General features: G+C 42.3%; 1 protein-coding gene across 4 annotated transcripts in view; it reads left to right on the top strand.

The window, feature by feature from the left end:
* LOC110507059 (cell adhesion molecule DSCAML1) overlaps positions 1 to 20,583 on the top strand; it is a 156,840-nt gene that overhangs the window by 16,657 nt on the left and 119,600 nt on the right. For all 4 annotated transcript variants that reach the window (XM_036964925.2, XM_036964924.2, XM_036964923.2 and 1 more), the window contains exon 3: positions 11,664 to 11,810. In XM_036964925.2, the coding sequence (XP_036820820.2) occupies positions 11,664 to 11,810 (147 nt within the window). The remainder of the gene's footprint in view (positions 1 to 11,663; positions 11,811 to 20,583) is intronic.

The following is a 20,583-nucleotide window of genomic DNA, read 5'->3' as shown; positions in this document are numbered from 1 at the left end:
ACCATAAATGTTGTTTCAACGAGTCAAATCACGTTCATATGTATTCCTCAATGATCCTAGAAGGTAACAAGACTTCACTATATAATTAGGGGAGTAGTAAATCCTATATGACAGCATGCCTTTTCATTTTGGACAAAAATTACAAGGATATTCAGAGCTATGAAGTTATGAAAACTGGTTGAACTTATAATATGACTACTAATACTTGGAAAGCTAAATTAAAGTCCAAGTGTACAGATTTGACGGTATTCTTGCAGAAAAATGTAATATGAATGTGAATGTCTCCTTCACGATTTGCCCAATTGTACCTTGGGACTCACTCATTCTTCAAGTTATCTATCTGAAACTTTGCACATACACTGCTGCCATCTTGTGGACACGATTGGAATTACAACCAGAGTAATGGCTAGAACTGGGACCTTTCTCTTGCATTTCAAAGACGGTGGTAGATGGCTAGAACTATTTTCTTCTACCAGATCTATTGTGTTATATTCTCCTACATTCAATTCACATTTCCACAAACTTCAACGTGTTTCCTTTCAAATGGTACGAAGACTATGCATATCCTTGCTTCAGGGCCTGAGCTACAAGCAGCTTAGATTTGGGTATGTCATTTAGTCAAAAATTGAAAAAAAGGGGGCTATCCCTAAGATTTTTTAAACCTCTAAAAATCTAAGCCTTAAGACCCCTATATATACACTGCTCAAAAAAATAAAGGGAACACTTAAACAACACAATGTAACTCCAAGTCAATCACACTTCTGTGAAATCAAACTGGCTAATGTTTTGGTCACTTTTGAATGCTGGTGGTGCTTTCACTCTAGTGGTAGCATGAAACGGAGTCTACCACCCACACATGTGGCTCAGGTAGTGCAGCTCATCCAGGATGGCACATCAATGCGAGATGTGGCAAGAAGGTGTGCTGTGTCTGTCAGCGTAGTGTCCAGAGCATGGAGGCGCTACCAGGAGACAGGCCAGTACATCAGGAGACGTGGAGGAGGCCGTAGGAGGGCAACAACCCAGCAGCAGGACCGCTACCTCCGCCTTTGTGCAAGGAGGAGCAGGAGGAGCACTGCCAGAGCCCTGCAAAATGACCTCCAGCAGGCCACAAATGTGCATGTGTCTGCTCAAATGGTCAGAAACAGACTCCATTAGGGTGGTATGGGGGCCCGACGTCCACAGGTGGGGGTTGTGCTTACAGCCCAACACCGTGCAGGACGTTTGGCATTTGCCAGAGAACACCAAGAGTGACAAATTCGCCACTGGCACCCTGTGCTCTTCACAGATGAAAGCAGGTTCACACTGAGCACGTGACAGATGTGACAGAGTCTGGAGACGCCGTGGAGAACGTTCTGCTGCTTGCAACATCCTCCAGCATGATCGGTTTGGCGGTGGGTCAGTCATGGTGTGGAGTGGCATTTCTTTGGGGGGCCACGCAGCCCTCCATGTGCTCGCCAGAGGTAGCCTGACTGCCATTAGGTACCGAGATGAGATCCTCAGACCCCTTGTGAGACCATATGCTGGTGCGGTTGGCCCTGGGTTCCTCCTAATGCAAGACAATGCTAGACCTCATGTGTCTGGAGTGTGTCAGCAGTTTCTGCAAGAGGAAGGCATTGATGCTATGGACTGGCCCGTCCGTTCCCCAGACCTGAATCCAATTGAGCACATTTGGGACATCATGCACCACAGACTGTCCAGGAGTTGGCGGATGCTTTACTCCAGGTCTGGGAGGAGATCCCTCAGGAGACCATCCGCCACCTCATCAGAAGCATGCCCAGGCATTGTAGAGAGGTCATACAGGCACGTGGAGGCCACACACGTGTTTTATGTTGTACATTGAGGATATTTTGCAGAATTCTGCATGCAGAGTCTCAATTTGGTGTTTGTCCCATTTTGTGAATTCTTATTACCATAAAGGGCAATGGGTTAGAATGCCCTTCTTGCCTTGTCTCTCAGATCGTTCACAGCTTTGTGGAAGTTACCTGTGGCGCTGATGTTTAGACCAAGGTATGTATAGTTTTTCTTTGCTCTAGGGCAACAGTGTCTAGATGGAATTTGTATTTGTGGTTCTGGCGACTGGACCTTTTTTGAAACACCATTATTTTGGTCTTACTGAGATTTACTGTCAGGGCCCAGGTCTGGCAGAATCTGTGCAGAATATCTAGATGCTGCTGTAGGCCCTTCTTGGTTGGTGACGGAAGCACCAGATCATCAGTAAACAGTAGACATTTGACTTCAGATTCTAGATGGGTGAGGCCGAGTGCTGCAGACTGTTCTCGTGCCCCCCCCCCCCCCCCCGAATTCGTCCCACGGCCCTGTGGGAAGAAAAGTTTGTGTTTTTTGCCAATTTTAACAGCACACTTGTAGTTTGTGTACATGGATTTTATAATGTCGTATGTTTTTCCCCCAACATTACTTTCCATTCATTTGTATAGCAGTCCCTAATGCCAAATTGAGTCAAAATATTTTTTGGAAATCAACAAAGCATGAGAAGACTTTGCCAATGTTTGTTTGCAAATTAGAGTGTGCAGGGTGAATACGTGGTCTGTCGTACGGTCATTTGTTAAAAAGCCAATTTGACATTTGCTCAGGACATTATTTTCACTGAGGAAATGTACGAGTCCACTGTTAATGATAATGTAGAGGATTTTCTCAAACGTTACTGTTGACGCATATCCCACGGTAGTTATTGGGGTCAAATTTGTCTCCACTTTTGTGGATTGGGGTGATCAATCCTTGGTTCCAAATATTGGGGAAGATGCCAGAGCTAAGGATGATGTTAAAGAGTTTTAGTATAGCCAATTGGAATTTGTTGTCTGTATATTTTATAATTTCATTGAGGATACCATCAACACCACAGGAATTTTTGGGTTGCAGGGTTTTTATCTTGTCCTGTAGTTCATTCAAGGTAATTGGAGAATCCAGTGGGATATGGTAGTCTTTAATAGTTGATTCTAAAATTTGTATTTGATCATTTACAGTGCCTTGCAAAAGTTTTCAACCCCTTGTTTTTTTCTTATTTTGTTGCATTACAACCTGTATTTTAAATTGATTTTTATTTGGATTTAATTTAATGGACATACACAAAATAGTCCAAATTGGTGAGGTGAAATAAAAAAAATTACTTATAGATAGCGCCGCACGATAACATAAATAGACATCATAAACTTTGACTAAATATACATGTTCTACATATAGTTAGAAAGATACACTGCTTCTTAATGCAATCGCTTTGTCACATTTCTTTTTAACGTTACAGAAATTGCTCACTATTCAATCATCTGAGACGGCGCTCAGACATAAGCAATATTTCTCCGCTATGTTGGAGTCAACAGAAACCCAAATTTACAACAGAAATATTCCCTTACCTTTGATGGTCTTCGTTCAGAATGTACTGGAAGGGTTCATACTTACCCAAAACATTGTTTGGTTTCAAGTCTTGTGTCTTTGTATTAGCATCTGCTAGCAATGTCAGCTGAAATGCACCCAAAATTTCCTCTGGTCCCGAAACGTTGCGCATCAAAACTTCAAAATTACATATTACATGTCGACTAAACAGGTCAAACTAAGTGCAGAATCAAGCTTTAGGATGTCCTAAACATACAAAACAATTCTCAATTCAACCGGTCATTGTTACTTCTCCTCCCGAGAGCTGGAACAAAGGAATGGATGGGACCAATTCGCGCCCTAACGCACAGGTATTTTCTCGCGACACTCACTCAATTCACTCCCATAGTGCCAAAACTCGCGGGATTTGAACGATTAAACGCTCTACTGAATGAGGACATCTAGTGGAAGACATAGAAAGTGTCCCCAGATCCATAGCTGGTTGGGAAGGGTGGGGGCGATCACGTCAAAGTTGCCCCAACTTTCATGATCCCAAAACTAGTTTGGAAGAATGCCTGCCCTGTGAGTTCTGCTATACTTACAGACATAATTCCAACGGTTTTAGAAGCTTTAGAGTGTTTTCTATCCAATAATAATTATTATATGCATATATTAGCAATTTTAGACAGATTTTTTTCAGTTTACTATGGGCACGCAATTCCTCCAAAGGGGGCATTATTCTGCCTAGGCCTAACAGGTTTTAAAGAAAAAATTTGCAAACACATTTGGTGTTCGCCAAAGTCATTTGGGAGACTCCCCAAACATATGGAAGAAGGTACTCTGGTCAGATGAGACAAAAAAAAAACTTTTGGCCATGAAGGAAAACGCTATGTCTGGTTCAAACCCAACACCTCTCATCACCCCGAGAACACCATCCCCACAATGAAGCATGGTGGTGGCAGCAGTGGGGATGTTTTTCATTGGTAGGGACTGGGAAACTGGTCAGAATTGAAGGAATGATGGATGGCACTAAATACAGGGAAAATCTTGAGGGAGACCTATTTCAGTCTTCCAGAGATTTGAGGCTGGGACGGAGGTTCACCTTCCAGGAGGACAATGACCCTAAGCATACTGCTAAAGCAACACTCAAGTGGTTTAAGGGGAAACATTTAAACATCTTTGAATGGCCTAGTCATAGCCCAGAACTCAATCCAATTGAGAATCTGTGGTATGACTTAAAGATTGCTGTACACCAGCGGAACCCATGTTGTGGCATGTTCTGTAAATCAAATGATACAAACCCCCCAAAAATTGCATTTTAATTCCATGTTGTAAGGCAACAAAATAGGAAAAATGCAGAGGGGGTGCTTTTGCAAGCCACTGTATATGTTTTTACTGTTTGTTCTTTGTTATAGAGCCAAAAAGATTGGAGAAGTGATTTACCCATACATCTCCATTTTGGATAGATCATTATTTGTGTTGTTGTTTGTTAAGTGTTTTCCAATTTTCCCAGAAGTGGCTAGTCGGGATTCTTCAATTACAGTACATTGAGCTCATTTCTGACTTGCTGCTCCTTATTTTTCCATAGTGTATTTCTGTATTGTTTTAGGGGTTCAGCACAGAGACCCAGGTTTGGGGATTCTAGTGGGGGGATATAAACTCAGCAATAAAAGAAACGTCCCTTTTTCAGGACCCTGTCTTTCAAAGATCATTCGTAAAAATCCAAATAACCTCACATATCTTCATTGTAAAGGGTTTAAAACCTCCCTGGGATATGTGGGACGGTAGCGTCCCACCTCGCCAACAGCCAGTGAAAGTGCAGGGCGCCAAATTCAAAACAACAAAAATCTCATAATTAACATTCCTCAAGTATACAAGTAATATACACAATTTTAAAGATAAAATGCTCGTTAATCCAGCCACAGTGTCCGATTTCAAAAATGCTTTACAGCGAAAGCACCACAATGATTATGTTAGGTCACCACCAACTCACAGAAAAACACAGCCATTTTTGCAGCCAAAGAGAGGAATCACAAAAAGCACAAATATAGATAAAATGAATCACTAACATTTGATGATCTTCATCAGATGACACTCATAGGACTTCATGTTACACAATACATGTATGTTTTGTTCAATAAAGTGCATATTTATATCAAAACATTTCATTTTACATTGGCGCATTACGTTCAGTAGTTCTAAAACATGCCGTGATTGTGCAGAGAGCCACATCTATTTACAGAAATACTCATCATAAATGTTGATGAAAATACAAGTGTTATACATGGAATTAGAGATATACTTCTCCTTAATGCAACCACTGTGTCAGATTTCAAAAAACCTTACGGAAAAAGCAAACCATGCAATAATCTGAGTACAGCGTTAAGACATCAAAGCAGCCAAAAAGATATCCGCCATGTTGGGTAGTCAACATTAGTCATAAATAGCATTATAAATGTTCACTTACATTTGATGATCTTCATCAGAATGCACTCCCAGGAATGGCAGTGTCACGCCCTGGCCATAGAAAGGTTTTTATTCTCTATTTTGGTTAGGCCAGGGTGTGACTAGGGTGGGCATTCTAGTTTCTTTATTTCTATGTTTTGTATTTCTTTGTTTTGGCCGGGTGTGGTTCTCAATCAGAGGCAGCTGTCTATCGTTGTCTCTGATTGAGAATCATACTTAGGCAGCTTTTTCCCACCTGTGTTTTGTGGGTATTAGTGTTCTAGTGTTCTGCACCTGACAGGACTGTTTCGGTTTCGTTTCTCTCTTTGTTATTTTGTTCTAGTGTTCAGTGTTAATAAAAATCATGAACACTTACCACACTGCGCTCTGGTCCAATCCTTCATGCAACGACGACCGTTACACGCAGTTCCACAACACATGTTTGTTTTGTTCGATAATGTCCATCAGTTATGTCAAAATAGCTTCTTTTGTTAGTGTGTTTGGTAAACAAATCTAAAAGCACGTTCAATTCCAGCCGAACGTAGGACGAAAAGTTCAAAAATTTCCGTTACAGCCCGCAGGAACTTGTCAAACTAAGTATAGAATCAATATTTAGGATGTTTCTATCATAAATCTTCAATAATTTTCCAACCGGAGAATTCCTATGTCTGTAGAAAAGCAATGGAACGAGAGCTAACTCTCTCTTGACCGCACCACAGAGCCTGTGGCAATCTGCCAGACACCTGACTCATTCCTCTCTCATTCGGTCCCACTTCACAGTAGAAGCCTCAAACAACGTTTTAAAGACTGTTGACATCTAGTGGAAGCCTTAGGACGTGCAACATAACCAATATCCCACTGTATCTACAATAGGGGCTGAGTTAAAAAACTACAAGCCTCAGATTTCCCACTTCCTGTTTGGATTTTCTCAGGTTTTCGCCTGCCATATTAGTTATGTTATACTCACAGACATCATTCAAACAGTTTTAGAAACTTCAGAGTGTTTTCTATCCAATACTACTAATAATATGCATATTTTAGCATCTGGGACAGAGTAGCAGACAGTTTACTCTGGGCACCGTATTCATCCAAGCTACTCAATACTGCCCACCTGTCACCAAGAAGTTTTTAAACATTGTTTCCCATGCTTGTTCAATGAACCATGAACAATTAATGAACATGCACCTGTGGAACGGTAGTTAATAATTCCTCTTTAGGATAGGGGCGGCAGGGTAGCCTAGTGGTTAGAGCGTTGGACTAGTAACCGGAAGGTTGCAAGTTCAAACCCCCGAGCTGACATGGTACAAATCTGTCGTTCTCCCCCTGAACAGGCAGTTCAGGCACTGTTCCTAGGCCGTCATTGAAAATAAGAATTTGTTCTTAACTGACTTGCCTGGTTAAATAAAGGTAAAATAAATAAAAATAAAATAGGAGGACAGTTGTGTCTCACTTGGCCAAAAGCCAGGGAAAATGCAAATAAAATTATATAAACATCAAACTTTCATTAAATCACACATAATATACTATAATATGCATGTCTTATATTCTTGGCATGAGTAGCAGGAAGTTGAAATTGGGCACACTATTTATCCAAAAGTGAAAATGCTGCCCCCAATCCCAAAGAGGTTTTAAGACACTAACAGCTTACAGACGGTAGGCAATTAAGGTCACAGTTATGAAAACTTAGGACACTAAAGAGGCCTTTCTACTGACTCTGAAAAACACCAAAAGAAAGATACCCAGGGTCCCTGCTCATCTGCGTGAACGTGCCTTAGGCATGCTGTAAGGAGGCTGAACTGAGGGCTTGTAAGCCTGTTGTAAGGCAGGTCCTCACCAGACATCGCCGGCAACAATGTCGCCTATGGGTACAAACCCACAGTCGCTGGACCAGATAGGACTGAAAAAAAGTGCTCTTCACTGACAAGTCGTGGTTTTGTCTCACCAGGGGTGATGGTCGGATTCGCGTTTATCATCGAAGGAATGAGCGTTACACCGAGGCCTGTACTCTGGAGCGGGTTCTATTTGGAGGTGGAGGGTCCGTCATGGTCTGGGGCGCTATGTGTTACAGGGAAGACATCCTTCTCCCTCATGTGGTACCCTTCCTGCAGGCTCATCCTGACATGACCCTCCAGCATGACAATGCCACCAGCCATACTGCTTGTTTTGTGCGTGATTTCCTGCAAGACAGGAATGTCAGTGTTCTCCCATGACCAGCGAAGATCCCGGATCTCAATCCCACTGAGCACCACTAGGACCTGTTGGATGGGAGTGTGACGGTTAGGGCCGTTCCCCCCAGAAATGTCCGCGAACGTGCAGGTGCCTTAGTGGAAGAGTGCGGTAAGATCTCACAGCAGAACTGGCAAATCCGGTGTTGTCCATGAGGAGGAGATGCACTGCAGTACTTAATGCAGCTGGTGGCCACACCAGATACTGACGGTTACCTTTGATTTTGACCCCCCTTTGTTCAGGGACACATTTTTAAATTTCTGTTAGTCACGTCTGTGGAACTTGTTCAGTTTATGTCTCAGTTGTTGAATCTTGTTATGTTCATACAAATATTTACACAAATAAACGCAGTTGACAGTGAGAGGACATTTCTTTTTTTGAGTTTAGCTCTCTAAACTGTCGGATTTTGATGAGGATTTTTTCATTATGTCAATTAGATTGACTGTTAAAGGACCATTTAACTTGTATTGTATTTTTCGGTACCTGGGAATTTAACCGCAAAACGTATTTTTATGTGCACTATGTCACCACGCACAGACTTTTATCCACAACAGGTCAATTTGATCTAAACACATCTCTGGTGTATGTTTTATTTATGCAGATTTTAGAATATTCACATGGAAATCTGTCACGAATTGGATGGAAATCTAGCTATTGGATGTGATGCTCTACTAAGTAAATATTGGACCCAGACAGAGTTTCTGACCTCTCGAAACACAGTCTGAATGAATTACCGGTGTGAGCATCACACTTGAGACCTAGCTTATCCTTCCACCTCTCAGTGGCCATCAGGGGAGAGAGACAAGATAATGCAAGCCATTCCACAGTAGAGACAAAGACCCGAAAAGAAAGGAGAAAAACAAAGTCAGTCAACAGAATTGGGACATAGCCGCTGCTGTAGAGCAGTCAATCATGTTGGAGTGCTTTGCAGGCAGACCTTGTCTGGTCCCACTGCCTGCCTGCAGTTTGGAGCCTATTCTTATTCAAGCTCTGGTAATGAGGACTTCCTGCCTGTGTGCTCATTGAGATCAAGTGATGATGGAGCGCATCTCATTTGGGCTCTGGCTGCCTGCTCAGCGCTCCTCACACCTGTCAAATGCCTGCTGTCCTCTCCCACACACATGCATGCACGCAACACGCACGCACAACACACACGCAAACGCACACTGCACAGACGACTGATGGCGTGGGAGACTATTGGATAACTTTTTATTTATTTTTGCCTGACAGTCTGAGTAAGCGTCAATTTCCGGTCTCTCAACATTGGACCAGAGAGGGTATACTCCGTAAAAACAAGAAAAACATATGCAAGTCCCAGAAATACATTTTTTTGCCATTCCACTCTGATGGTCTCTGTGACCTTTGTCAAGGTCACATGACTATTTCAGGGGGACATCGTGTAATCAATGCTAGGCCGATGGCTATGTCCTACCCCTTCATCACATGGCAATAGGGTTACACAAAACAGGGTAGATCTAGAGTGAACTGGGATCAGCTGTTCCGTGAGCTCACCTCAGCTCCCCTTTCTACCAACACAAACACACAGAGTTAAGACTGAGCACAATGGACTGGGAGAGCAGGTCCACTGCTGCCCGGTACGCACCCCGGCCTGGCCGCCCCTCCTTTGTATCTCTGGCTTTGTAGATCTTTTGCCACAGATGGAACCTGCTAGCAAGGTGTTGTTTACTCCCGTTCATTCATTAACGTGCACAATACAGTACATCCATTCAGTTGTCCCTACGTTTCGTTATTTTCTTCTCTCTTTATGCTGCTTCATAAATAAGTAAATAGTGTATTTGATTTCCCTGTAGTTAATTATTTAGGCAGCGGTGATACAGGCCTCTCCTCCCAGTGCGCGGAGAGAGCGCCAGAGCCATGTTTTAGCCCGTTCCTAGGCAACGGGGTGGATATAGTCAGGCATCAGTAACGTCCTAATGACGGTGTGCATGCGAGGAGAGTGCAATTTATGCATTAACACTGGGCTACCATTTGCATGCACTTGCAAGGGCTTAATGAAACAAATGTGGCATTTTCTGCACCTCTCGCCTCGAAACTGGAACGTGTAATATTACAATGCTGTCACAATTGTTAGTCTACTTCTGGTTTAAGCCTTTATCGAGTATGTAAGTGAAAAGAATCAGTGATGTTTGCTGTCAGTTGTTGTGGCTTCAAACAGTCTCATAGAGGTTCAATGGTCATGGGGCAATTTAGCTCTGCGTGATGAGACACAGGGTCAGTCAAGGGGTAAATAAATGATTGAACGTATTGGCTAGGCTGCGAAAGGGGCTACTTAATCGATTCAGCCCATTGATCCAGAGATGGTCGGCTGTGATAATAAAAGGGAGCATTTAAATGAAGAACTGGAAGGAAGACCTGATTGGAATTGTTTGGCCTTTTTTCGATTTCTTACAAAATTAGTCTCCATAATATATTAGGCCACTGAGTGCAAAGGCCAAATAGTTATAGGGCTTGGCTAGGGTTGCTCGAAGCGTGTCTTGTGGTTACATTACGTTTGGGGTAGGCCCACACCACAACGTTAAGGTTAACGACTTCAGTATTCTGACAAGGACATTGGCTCTGGTTTCAGTGGGTGACACTGGCGGCTGGCATTAAGCATTATTAATGACCAAGGAAATTCACCTCCAGGCTAGGCATTAATTGTATCGCTAGAGAACTTGTAGAGAAAGAGCACATGCAGTCAAGGTGTGTGTGTGCGTGAGTACGTGTGTACGCGTGTGTGAGTGTGTGTGTGTGCTGTCGACTTCACGTGGTTAAACAATTATTTCCCTGATTGGTATGAGAGAAGCCTCATAGAATTAGCTGTGATTAGATTGCGGTGCCACGGAGTCCCCTCGCCACGTTGTTTTCCAGCTGATTTTTGTCGACATTGTAATCCCATTTGCATCGACATGTTGGAAATGCCAAACGCCCATGCTTTTGTCTTGTGTTAGTAGCTAATACATTTTTTGAGATTACACTGTTATTACGCTAGAAATTAATATACAATTACATTTCATTCACACCAGCTCTGCTATCGTCTTGTCATGTTGCCGTAAACTGTAGGCCAATTTCAATCCAATCCACAATGTACCCTTAGTGTTGCCATTTCTCATTTGTATATATATATATATATATATATATATCTGTGCAATGTCCAGGTTCCTGTGCGTCAGGTGCAAAGGGCACCCCTTTTCGTGACTGCCCGCACCCAGTCATTCCCGCGCCGTCTCTTAGAATTGCCTAGGTCTTTCTTTAAAAGGGTAATCGCCATTCGCACCAGCTCCGTCTCAACGCAACTGGGTGTCACTTATTTTTACAATCAGTTTCTCCATTGCAGGATTAAAGCGAAAACGACATTGACTTGATGTTGTTTAACAGTCCACCAACCAAGTTTACATGTGGGCTACTCTTAGCGCCTCTCGGTGAATTATAGGCCAGGAACAATGTCAGCTCTTGTATATCAGTAAAAGAGGTCCTTGTTTTACATCGAGTAATAATGTGGGGCACAAGCTAGGCCATGTCTTGCATGTGGCTTGTATGATAAGCAACCTTAACTTTAACCGAAAGGCTTGTGTTAGCTTTCCGGACTAATGCATTAGCTTTAGATCAGAATAACCAACTTTGTTCCACTCTAACCACCCCTCTCCTCTGTCTCGCGTCTCCAGTGTTCAGGGAGCCCTATACGGTTCGGGTGGCAGACCAGCGGTCCATGCGGGGCAACGTGGCCGTGTTCAAGTGCCTCATCCCCTCGGCAGTGCAGGAGTACGTCAGCGTGGTGTCCTGGGAGAAAGACACTGTCTCCATGGTGCCAGGTAGGAGCATCTCAGATTTAGACCTGAATTAATGGAAATGGAGAAAATGGGCTGTCTGGTTGGCTGGTTGGTTGATTGGTTATATGAGCATGAAGATGGCAATATTTTTGGGCCCCAAAAAAGTACAACTGTTATTTCCAACGCGGGATAGACATCCATCAACAAACACATTCGCACTTTGAAAAGAAACTTCACAACCAATCACCAATGCATGTGAATGGGATTGCTTAGTTGATTGGCTGATATGCTTAGTTGATTGGCTGATTGCTTAGTTGATTGGCTGATTGCTTAATTGATTGGCTGATTGATTGGTTGATTACATGAGAATGAACATGACAAACATGTCAGATTTTGGCCCAAAGGATGAAAGTGTTAAACAACTGTTATTTCTGTACATTGACTGTGGGATGAACATTCATTTGCAAACACATTCACGCAGGGAAATAAAAACGCATTCCATAAAAAGTCACAGCGAACAGACTCTGGACTGTACCACCCACTGGATTGTTGTGTGTGAGCATAATGGTTTTTGAATGTTGATTTTGGGCTCCTGATTTAAATGAATATCACACCCTGTTTTTTTTCCGATATTGCTGGTTAGACCCTCAGACCCCTGTTGAGGTCGCTTGGAGTTCTGTTTATCAGCACTAATCTGTTTTGTGGTTTTAGTGCCGTGTCCCATTTTACCTGGACCAAAGTGTCAAATGATTCAAAATGGAGTCTCATGAAATGGCCTCTCATGGGGTGATCTGTGGCTCGTCACTCATTGCCGTTTTTAATAGCAGTGTGAGGGGGATAAATCAGACATTAGAGCTGACGAATGTGTGTGTTTGCGTGGGTGTGAGCTTGTGGGTGTGAGCGTGTGTGTCTGAGTGTGTGCCTGCGCACCCACGTGTGTGTGTGTGCGTGTGCGTGTGTGTGTGTGTGTGTGTGTGAAGAGGCTGCAATTCAATTGCCTCATTGTAACTCATTGGATTGATGGAGTGGACCTGTTTACCCATTGATCACATTCAGACCATAGAAAACAAGCCATGACACACAAACTGTCTTTATATTCTGCCTATGTCACTATCTTTGTCCTACATTTGTAGGGATGTGCTGTCAATTTTCCTGCAATATTAAAATATCTAGGTTTCTATTTGCGTCTGTGTTATAACTGCTAACATGCTGTTACAGAATGTGGATATATGTGTGTGTGTGTGTGTGTGTGTGTGTGTGTGTGTGTGTGTGTGTGTGTTGCACTGTGTGTAGATGCCTATAGTGCTAAAGGTCGCTCTGCGGTCCAGTAATAAATGAAGGGGTGTCAGAGAAGACTGCTCAGGTCAGATGACACACAGGTCGCTCGCCTCGCTCCAGCTCTCACCACCTTCTGATACTCCCCTTTCACCTCTCTCAATGTTGTTGTGTGTGTGTCTACGTTTGTGTGCGTGTGGCTCTGTCCTTCACACGGGAGCACTCATTGATCCAGTGCAGCTGCGTTTTGTATGTGTGTGAACAGGGCCCGAGGGAGGGGGGAGGGGGGGCTGAATCGATAAAGCTTGCTGTCGGATTCCCCTCTCCCTTGTCACGGATACCCTCAGTGTGAGTGGTGAGACCCAGTCGTCTGTGTGAGTGATGGATGGAGAGATGGATGGATGTGTGTGTGCCTGCCTGCCTATGTGTGTGTATTTCATTAACATATGTATTAGCTGTCAGGCCTTGTATGTCCTCTAATGATTCAAATCTCCATACCATGGCTTTGTGCACATACAGGGACATGCTGGTGTTGGTTTAGCAGATGGTTGTACTGCTATAGACTATAACACCAGTTCACTTCACACCCACGGAATTAGGGCGAGGTGACTCTCTGCCCCACTGAGCATGGGGGAGGGCAGATCATCAATGCTGAACTGACTGAGTCACATGGCAGTGGAAGGCAATAGAACCTCTGCCCTCCATAGCTGACTAGATCCCCATTCTGAAGTCTTCGACTACTATTATAGGTAATTGGATAAAGCTGAAAGGATATGGTGGTTCTCTCTCTCGCTCTCTCTCTCTCTCTCTCTGTCTTGTTCTCTCTCTCTCTCTCTCTCTCTCTCTCTCTCTCTCTCTCTCTCTCTCTCTCTCTCTCTCTCTTTTTCAGATTCAGATAAGCCCTACAAGGTGGTCAAAAGCGTTCCACAGGGATGCTGGCCCATGCTGATTCCAATACTTCTTACAGTTGTGTCAAGTTGGCTGGAAGTACTTTGGGTGGTGGACCATTCTTGACACACATGGGAAACTGTAGCGTTGCAGTTCTTGGCACACTCAAACCGGTGCGCCTGGCACCTACTGTACTACCATACCCCCTTCAAAGGCACTTAAATCTTTAGTCTTGCCCAACACTCTGTGTGTCACACATACACAATCCATGTCTCAATTGTCTCAAGGCTTAAAAATCCTTCTTTAACCTGTCTCCTCCCCTTCATCTACTCTTATTGAAGTGGATTTAACAGGGGACATCAATAAAGGTTCATAGCGTTCACCTGAATTCACTTGGTCAGTCTATGTCATGGAAATGTTCCTATTGTTTTGTGCACTCAGTGTATATCAATACAATGAGACTATGCAGTGCGTGCATGCATCAACATTGATTAGGAACAATGAGATACAATGAGATCATCTATGGAATGCAGACGTGCTTGCAGGTGTCAGTTGTGTGTGTGTGTGTGTGTGTGTGTGTGTGTGTGTGTGTGTGTGTGTGTGTGTGTGTGTGTGTGTGTGTGTGTGTGTGTGTGTGTGTGTGTGTGTGTTTGTGAGTGTGTGCACACATACATCTGCAAGCACACACACACACACACACATTCTGATTTGTGCACATGGTATTGTATGGGTGTGTGTGTACATGTAGGAGTGTGTGGATTAGTGTATGACATGTTTTTTTATGTATCATTTCATGTGTATTTAGAGTGTATACATGAGGTGTTGTACGTATTTACATTGAGTTCAATTATTTAAAAAAGAATCCAATCATTTATCAAATCAAAAAAGAACAAAAACATAACACAATGAAACAAAACACTTAGAACCGCAAAGTCTGTCCCATTTCTCTGTGGTTGTGGCACATGGTGACACATTTAGCTGCCAGCTTAGTTGACTGTTGCAGAATGGGGAGTTTATGTACATCAGGAATCTGTCTAAAGTGTGGTATCTATTTTTCAAAAACTGGGAAATATGTTTCCCTTATGTTGTCATATTTTAGGAAGGAACACAGGAAGTGAATCTCAGTTTGTACTTCCTGTAAATCACAATACCTACATATTCTCAGATCTCTTTAGAAGCCAAGATGTAAGGTGTCTTCTTCTGTCAATTCCTAGACTCAAGTCTCTCAGTCTGTATGTTTCTGACAGAATGTAAATGCTCTTTTCTGCACTTGAATGTGTAGAGGGAAAAGTCACAGTTCTGACCTACAGGCGCTCTTTTGAGTATTTCGGTGGACACCGGAAATACTTTAGAAAACTTGAACTGAAATTTCTCAATGGGGCCTTTTTCCCATTTGCCGAAGTTGAGAGATGGGTCCCCATACTTCGCGACCATACAGTATTACCGGGGTCAGAATGAAATTGACCATTTTAACCACATTTTTATAAGGGTATTTGTTTTGCTGAATTTGTATTTAATATCATAGAATGCTTTTCTATTTTTTTTCACTAAGAGCCTTTGTAGCCAGGCTCAAGCTCCCTAGTGAGCTTCTCTCCAGGCCCCGGTAATTATAGCTGGTACTGTGCTTTAGTGTAGTTCCACTTTAGGTAAACTGGTAGCTGTTTCACTGGGATCTGACTTACTTCTGAAAGACCACGATTGAAGTATTTTCTAGGTTTACTGTTGGTGCCGATCTTTGGCGGTACTGCTCTACAAGGGATAAGCTCTATTGTAATCCTTGTTCTGTGGGTGACAACAAAACTAAGTTGTCAGCATACAACAGGCTCTACCAAGTCTGTGTGTCATTTACAGTGCCTTCAGAAAGTATTCACACCCCTTGACTATGTCCACATTCTGTTGTGTTACAGCCTGCATTTAAAATGGATTCAAACGAGAGTTTGTGTCACTGGCCCACACACAATAAGCCATCATTTCAAAGCGGAAAAAGTTTGATTTCAGACATTGACAAATGAATTCAAATTGAGAAGCTGAAATTTTTTAAATGAATAAGTATTCAACCTCTTTGTTATGGCAAGCCTAAAAAAGTTCAGGAGTAAAATGGTGCTACACAAATCACATAATACGTTGCGTGGACTCACTCTGTGTGCAACAATAATGGTGATTAAATGAAAAAGATTTTTGAACGACTACTCCATCTCTGTACCCCGCATACACAATTATCTGTAAGGTCCCTCAATTGAGTAATGAATTTCAAGCTAAGATTCAGCCACAAGTTCAATGCCTCGCAAAGAAGAACACTGATTGGTAGAAGTGTACAAAAAATAAAAAGAAGACGCTGAATATCCCTTTGAGGATGGTGAAGTTATTAATTACACTTTGGATGGTGTATCAATACACCCAGCCACTACAACAACATACAGGCATCCTTCCAATTCACTTGCCGAAAGGAAGGAAACCGCTTAGGGAAAACAGTTACAAAGACAATGGCTGTGATATGAGATAACTGAGAATTGTAGTTACTCCACAACACTAACCTACATGACAAAGTGAAAAGAAGGAAGCTTGTACAGAATAGACATATTTTAACACACACATCCTGTTTGCAACTAGGCACTTAAGTAATACTGCAAAAAAAATGTGGCAAAGAAATACACTTTTTGTCCTGAATACAAAGAGTTATGTTTGGGGTAAGTCCAACACAACACATCAATTAGTACCACTCTTCATATTTTCAAGCATGGTGGTGGCTGCATCATGTTATGGGTATGCTTGTCATTGTTTTTTTAGGATTAAAAGAAACAGAACACAACTATAAGCACAGGCAAAATCATAGCGGAAATCCTGGTTCAGTCTGCTTTCCAACAGTCACTGGGAGTCTTTCAGCAGGACAATAACCTTAAACACGAGGCCAAATCTAAACTGAAGTTGCTTACCAAGATGACATTTAATGTTCCTGAGTGGCCTAGTTACAGTTTTGACCGAAACCAGTTTGAAGATCTATGGCAAGACTTGGAAATGGCTGTCTAGCAATGATCAACAACCAACTTGGCAGAGCTTGAAGAATTTAAAAAATAATTATAGGCAAGTATTGTACAATCCAGGTGTGCCATGATCTTAAAGACTAACTTATAAACACTCACAACTGTAATCGCCGCCAATCGGCTTCTACAGAGTTTTGACTCAGGGGTGTGAATAAGATATTTATGTGTTTAATTTGCAATAAGTTAAGAGTTTTTTGTTGTCGTTGTATAATTCCCAGAATTAATTTTGATCAATGGCCTCAGGCAATTTGATCATGTTTTATTTCCATATGCTTTTCTTTTTTTTGTTGCGCAGGAGTTGTTTGTATGCTCTCATTGTATATTAGTAGTTTTGGCTCAACTCCTCCGGGGTTGTTTGTATGCTCTCATTGTATATGGGTAGTTTCGGCTCAACTCCTCAGGGGTTGTTTGTATGCTCTCATTGTATATTAGTAGTTTTGGCTCAACTCCTCCGGGGTTGTTTGTATGCTCTCATTGTATATTAGTAGTTTTGGCTCAACGCCTCAGGGGTTGTTTGTATGCTCTCATTGTATATGAGTAGTTTCGGCTCAACTCCTCAGGAGTTGTTTGTATGCTCTCATTGTATATTAGTAGTTTTGGCTCAACTCCTCCGGGGTTGTTTGTATGCTCTCATTGTATATGGGTAGTTTCGGCTCAACTCCTCAGGGGTTGTTTGTATGCTCTCATTGTATATTAGTAGTTTTGGCTCAACTCCTCCGGGGTTGTTTGTATGCTCTCATTGTATATTAGTAGTTTTGGCTCAACTCCTCAGGGGTTGTTTGTATGCTCTCATTGTATATTAGTAGTTTTGGCTCAACTCCTCAGGAGTTGTTTGTATGCTCTCATTGTATATTAGTAGTTTTGGCTCAACTCCTCAGGAGTTGTTTGTATGCTCTCATTGTATATTAGTAGTTTTGGCTCAACTCCTCCGGGGTTGTTTGTATGCTCTCATTGTATATTAGTAGTTTTGGCTCAACTCCTCAGGAGTTGTTTGTATGCTCTCATTGTATATTAGTAGTTTTGGCTCAACTCCTCCGGGGTTGTTTGTATGCTCTCATTGTATATTAGTAGTTTCGGCTCAACTCCTCAGGAGTTGTTTGTATGCTCTCATTGTATATTAGTAGTTTTGGCTCAACTCCTCAGGAGTTGTTTGTATGCTCTCATTGTATATTAGTAGTTTCGGCTCAACTCCTCAGGAGTTGTTTGTATGCTCTCATTGTATATTAGTAGTTTTGGCTCAACTCCTCAGGAGTTGTTTGTATGCTCTCATTGTATATTAGTAGTTTTGGCTCAACTCCTCAGGAGTTGTTTGTATGCTCTCATTGTATATGAGTAGTTTCGGCTCAACTCCTCAGGGGTTGTTTGTATGCTCTCATTGTATATGAGTAGTTTCGGCTCAACTCCTCAGGAGTTGTTTGTATGCTCTCATTGTATATGAGTAGTTTTGGCTCAACTCCTCAGGGGTTGTTTGTATGCTCTCATTGTATATTAGTAGTTTTGGCTCAACTCCTCAGGAGTTGTTTGTATGCTCTCATTGTATATGAGTAGTTTCGGCTCAACTCCTCAGGAGTTGTTTGTATGCTCTCATTGTATATGAGTAGTTTTGGCTCAACTCCTCAGGGGTTGTTTGTATGCTCTCATTGTATATGAGTAGTTTTGGCTCAACTCCTCAGGGGTTGTTTGTATGCTCTCATTGTATATTAGTAGTTTTGGCTCAACTCCTCAGGGGTTGTTTGTATGCTCTCATTGTATATTAGTAGTTTTGGCTCAACTCCTCAGGGGTTGTTTGTATGCTCTCATTGTATATTAGTAGTTTTGGCTCAACTCCTCAGGGGTTGTTTGTATGCTCTCATTGTATATTAGTAGTTTTGGCTCAACTCCTCAGGGGTTGTTTGTATGCTCTCATTGTATATTAGTAGTTTTGGCTCAACTCCTCAGGGGTTGTTTGTATGCTCTCATTGTATATTAGTAGTTTTGGCTCAACTCCTCAGGGGTTGTTTGTATGCTCTCATTGTATATTAGTAGTTTTGGCTCAACTCCTCAGGAGTTGTTTGTATGCTCTCATTGTATATTAGTAGTTTTGGCTCAACTCCTCAGGAGTTGTTTGTATGCTCTCATTGTATATGAGTAGTTTCGGCTCAACTCCTCAGGAGTTGTTTGTATGCTCTCATTGTATATGAGTGGTTTCGGCTCAACTCCTCAGGAGTTGTTTGTATGCTCTCATTGTATATGGGTAGTTTCGGCTCAACTCCTCAGGGGTTGTTTGTATGCTCTCATTGTATATGAGTAGTTTCGGCTCAACTCCTCAGGAGTTGTTTGTATGCTCTCATTGTATATGAGTGGTTTCGGCTCAACTCCTCAGGAGTTGTTTGTATGCTCTCATTGTATATGAGTGGTTTCGGCTCAACTCCTCAGGAGTTGTTTGTATGCTCTCATTGTATATGGGTAGTTTCGGCTCAACTCCTCAGGGGTTGTTTGTATGCTCTCATTGTATATGGGTAGTTTTGGCTCAACTCCTCAGGGGTTGTTTGTATGCTCTCATTGTATATGGGTAGTTTCGGCTCAACTCCTCAGGGGTTGTTTGTATGCTCTCATTGTATATGAGTAGTTTCGGCTCAACTCCTCAGGGGTTGTTTGTATGCTCTCATTGTATATGAGTAGTTTCGGCTCAACTCCTCAGGAGTTGTTTGTATGCTCTCATTGTATATGAGTAGTTTTGGCTCAACTCCTCAGGGGTTGTTTGTATGCTCTCATTGTATATGAGTAGTTTTGGCTCAACTCCTCAGGGGTTGTTTGTATGCTCTCATTGTATATTAGTAGTTTCGGCTCAACTCCTCAGGAGTTGTTTGTATGCTCTCATTGTATATGAGTAGTTTTGGCTCAACTCCTCAGGGGTTGTTTGTATGCTCTCATTGTATATGAGTAGTTTTGGCTCAACTCCTCAGGGGTTGTTTGTATGCTCTCATTGTATATTAGTAGTTTTGGCTCAACTCCTCAGGGGTTGTTTGTATGCTCTCATTGTATATTAGTAGTTTTGGCTCAACTCCTCAGGGGTTGTTTGTATGCTCTCATTGTATATTAGTAGTTTTGGCTCAACTCCTCAGGGGTTGTTTGTATGCTCTCATTGTATATTAGTAGTTTTGGCTCAACTCCTCAGGGGTTGTTTGTATGCTCTCATTGTATATTAGTAGTTTTGGCTCAACTCCTCAGGGGTTGTTTGTATGCTCTCATTGTATATTAGTAGTTTTGGCTCAACTCCTCAGGGGTTGTTTGTATGCTCTCATTGTATATTAGTAGTTTTGGCTCAACTCCTCAGGAGTTGTTTGTATGCTCTCATTGTATATTAGTAGTTTTGGCTCAACTCCTCAGGAGTTGTTTGTATGCTCTCATTGTATATGAGTAGTTTCGGCTCAACTCCTCAGGAGTTGTTTGTATGCTCTCATTGTATATGAGTGGTTTCGGCTCAACTCCTCAGGAGTTGTTTGTATGCTCTCATTGTATATGGGTAGTTTCGGCTCAACTCCTCAGGGGTTGTTTGTATGCTCTCATTGTATATGAGTAGTTTCGGCTCAACTCCTCAGGAGTTGTTTGTATGCTCTCATTGTATATGA

Source organism: Oncorhynchus mykiss, chromosome 27 (genome assembly GCF_057628025.1).
Source record: "Oncorhynchus mykiss isolate SJ-2025 chromosome 27, ASM5762802v1, whole genome shotgun sequence".
NCBI classification, from domain to species: Eukaryota; Metazoa; Chordata; class Actinopteri; order Salmoniformes; family Salmonidae; genus Oncorhynchus; species Oncorhynchus mykiss.
Note: the sequence above shows the minus strand (reverse complement) of the source record. Positions and strands in the feature narration are given on the sequence as shown.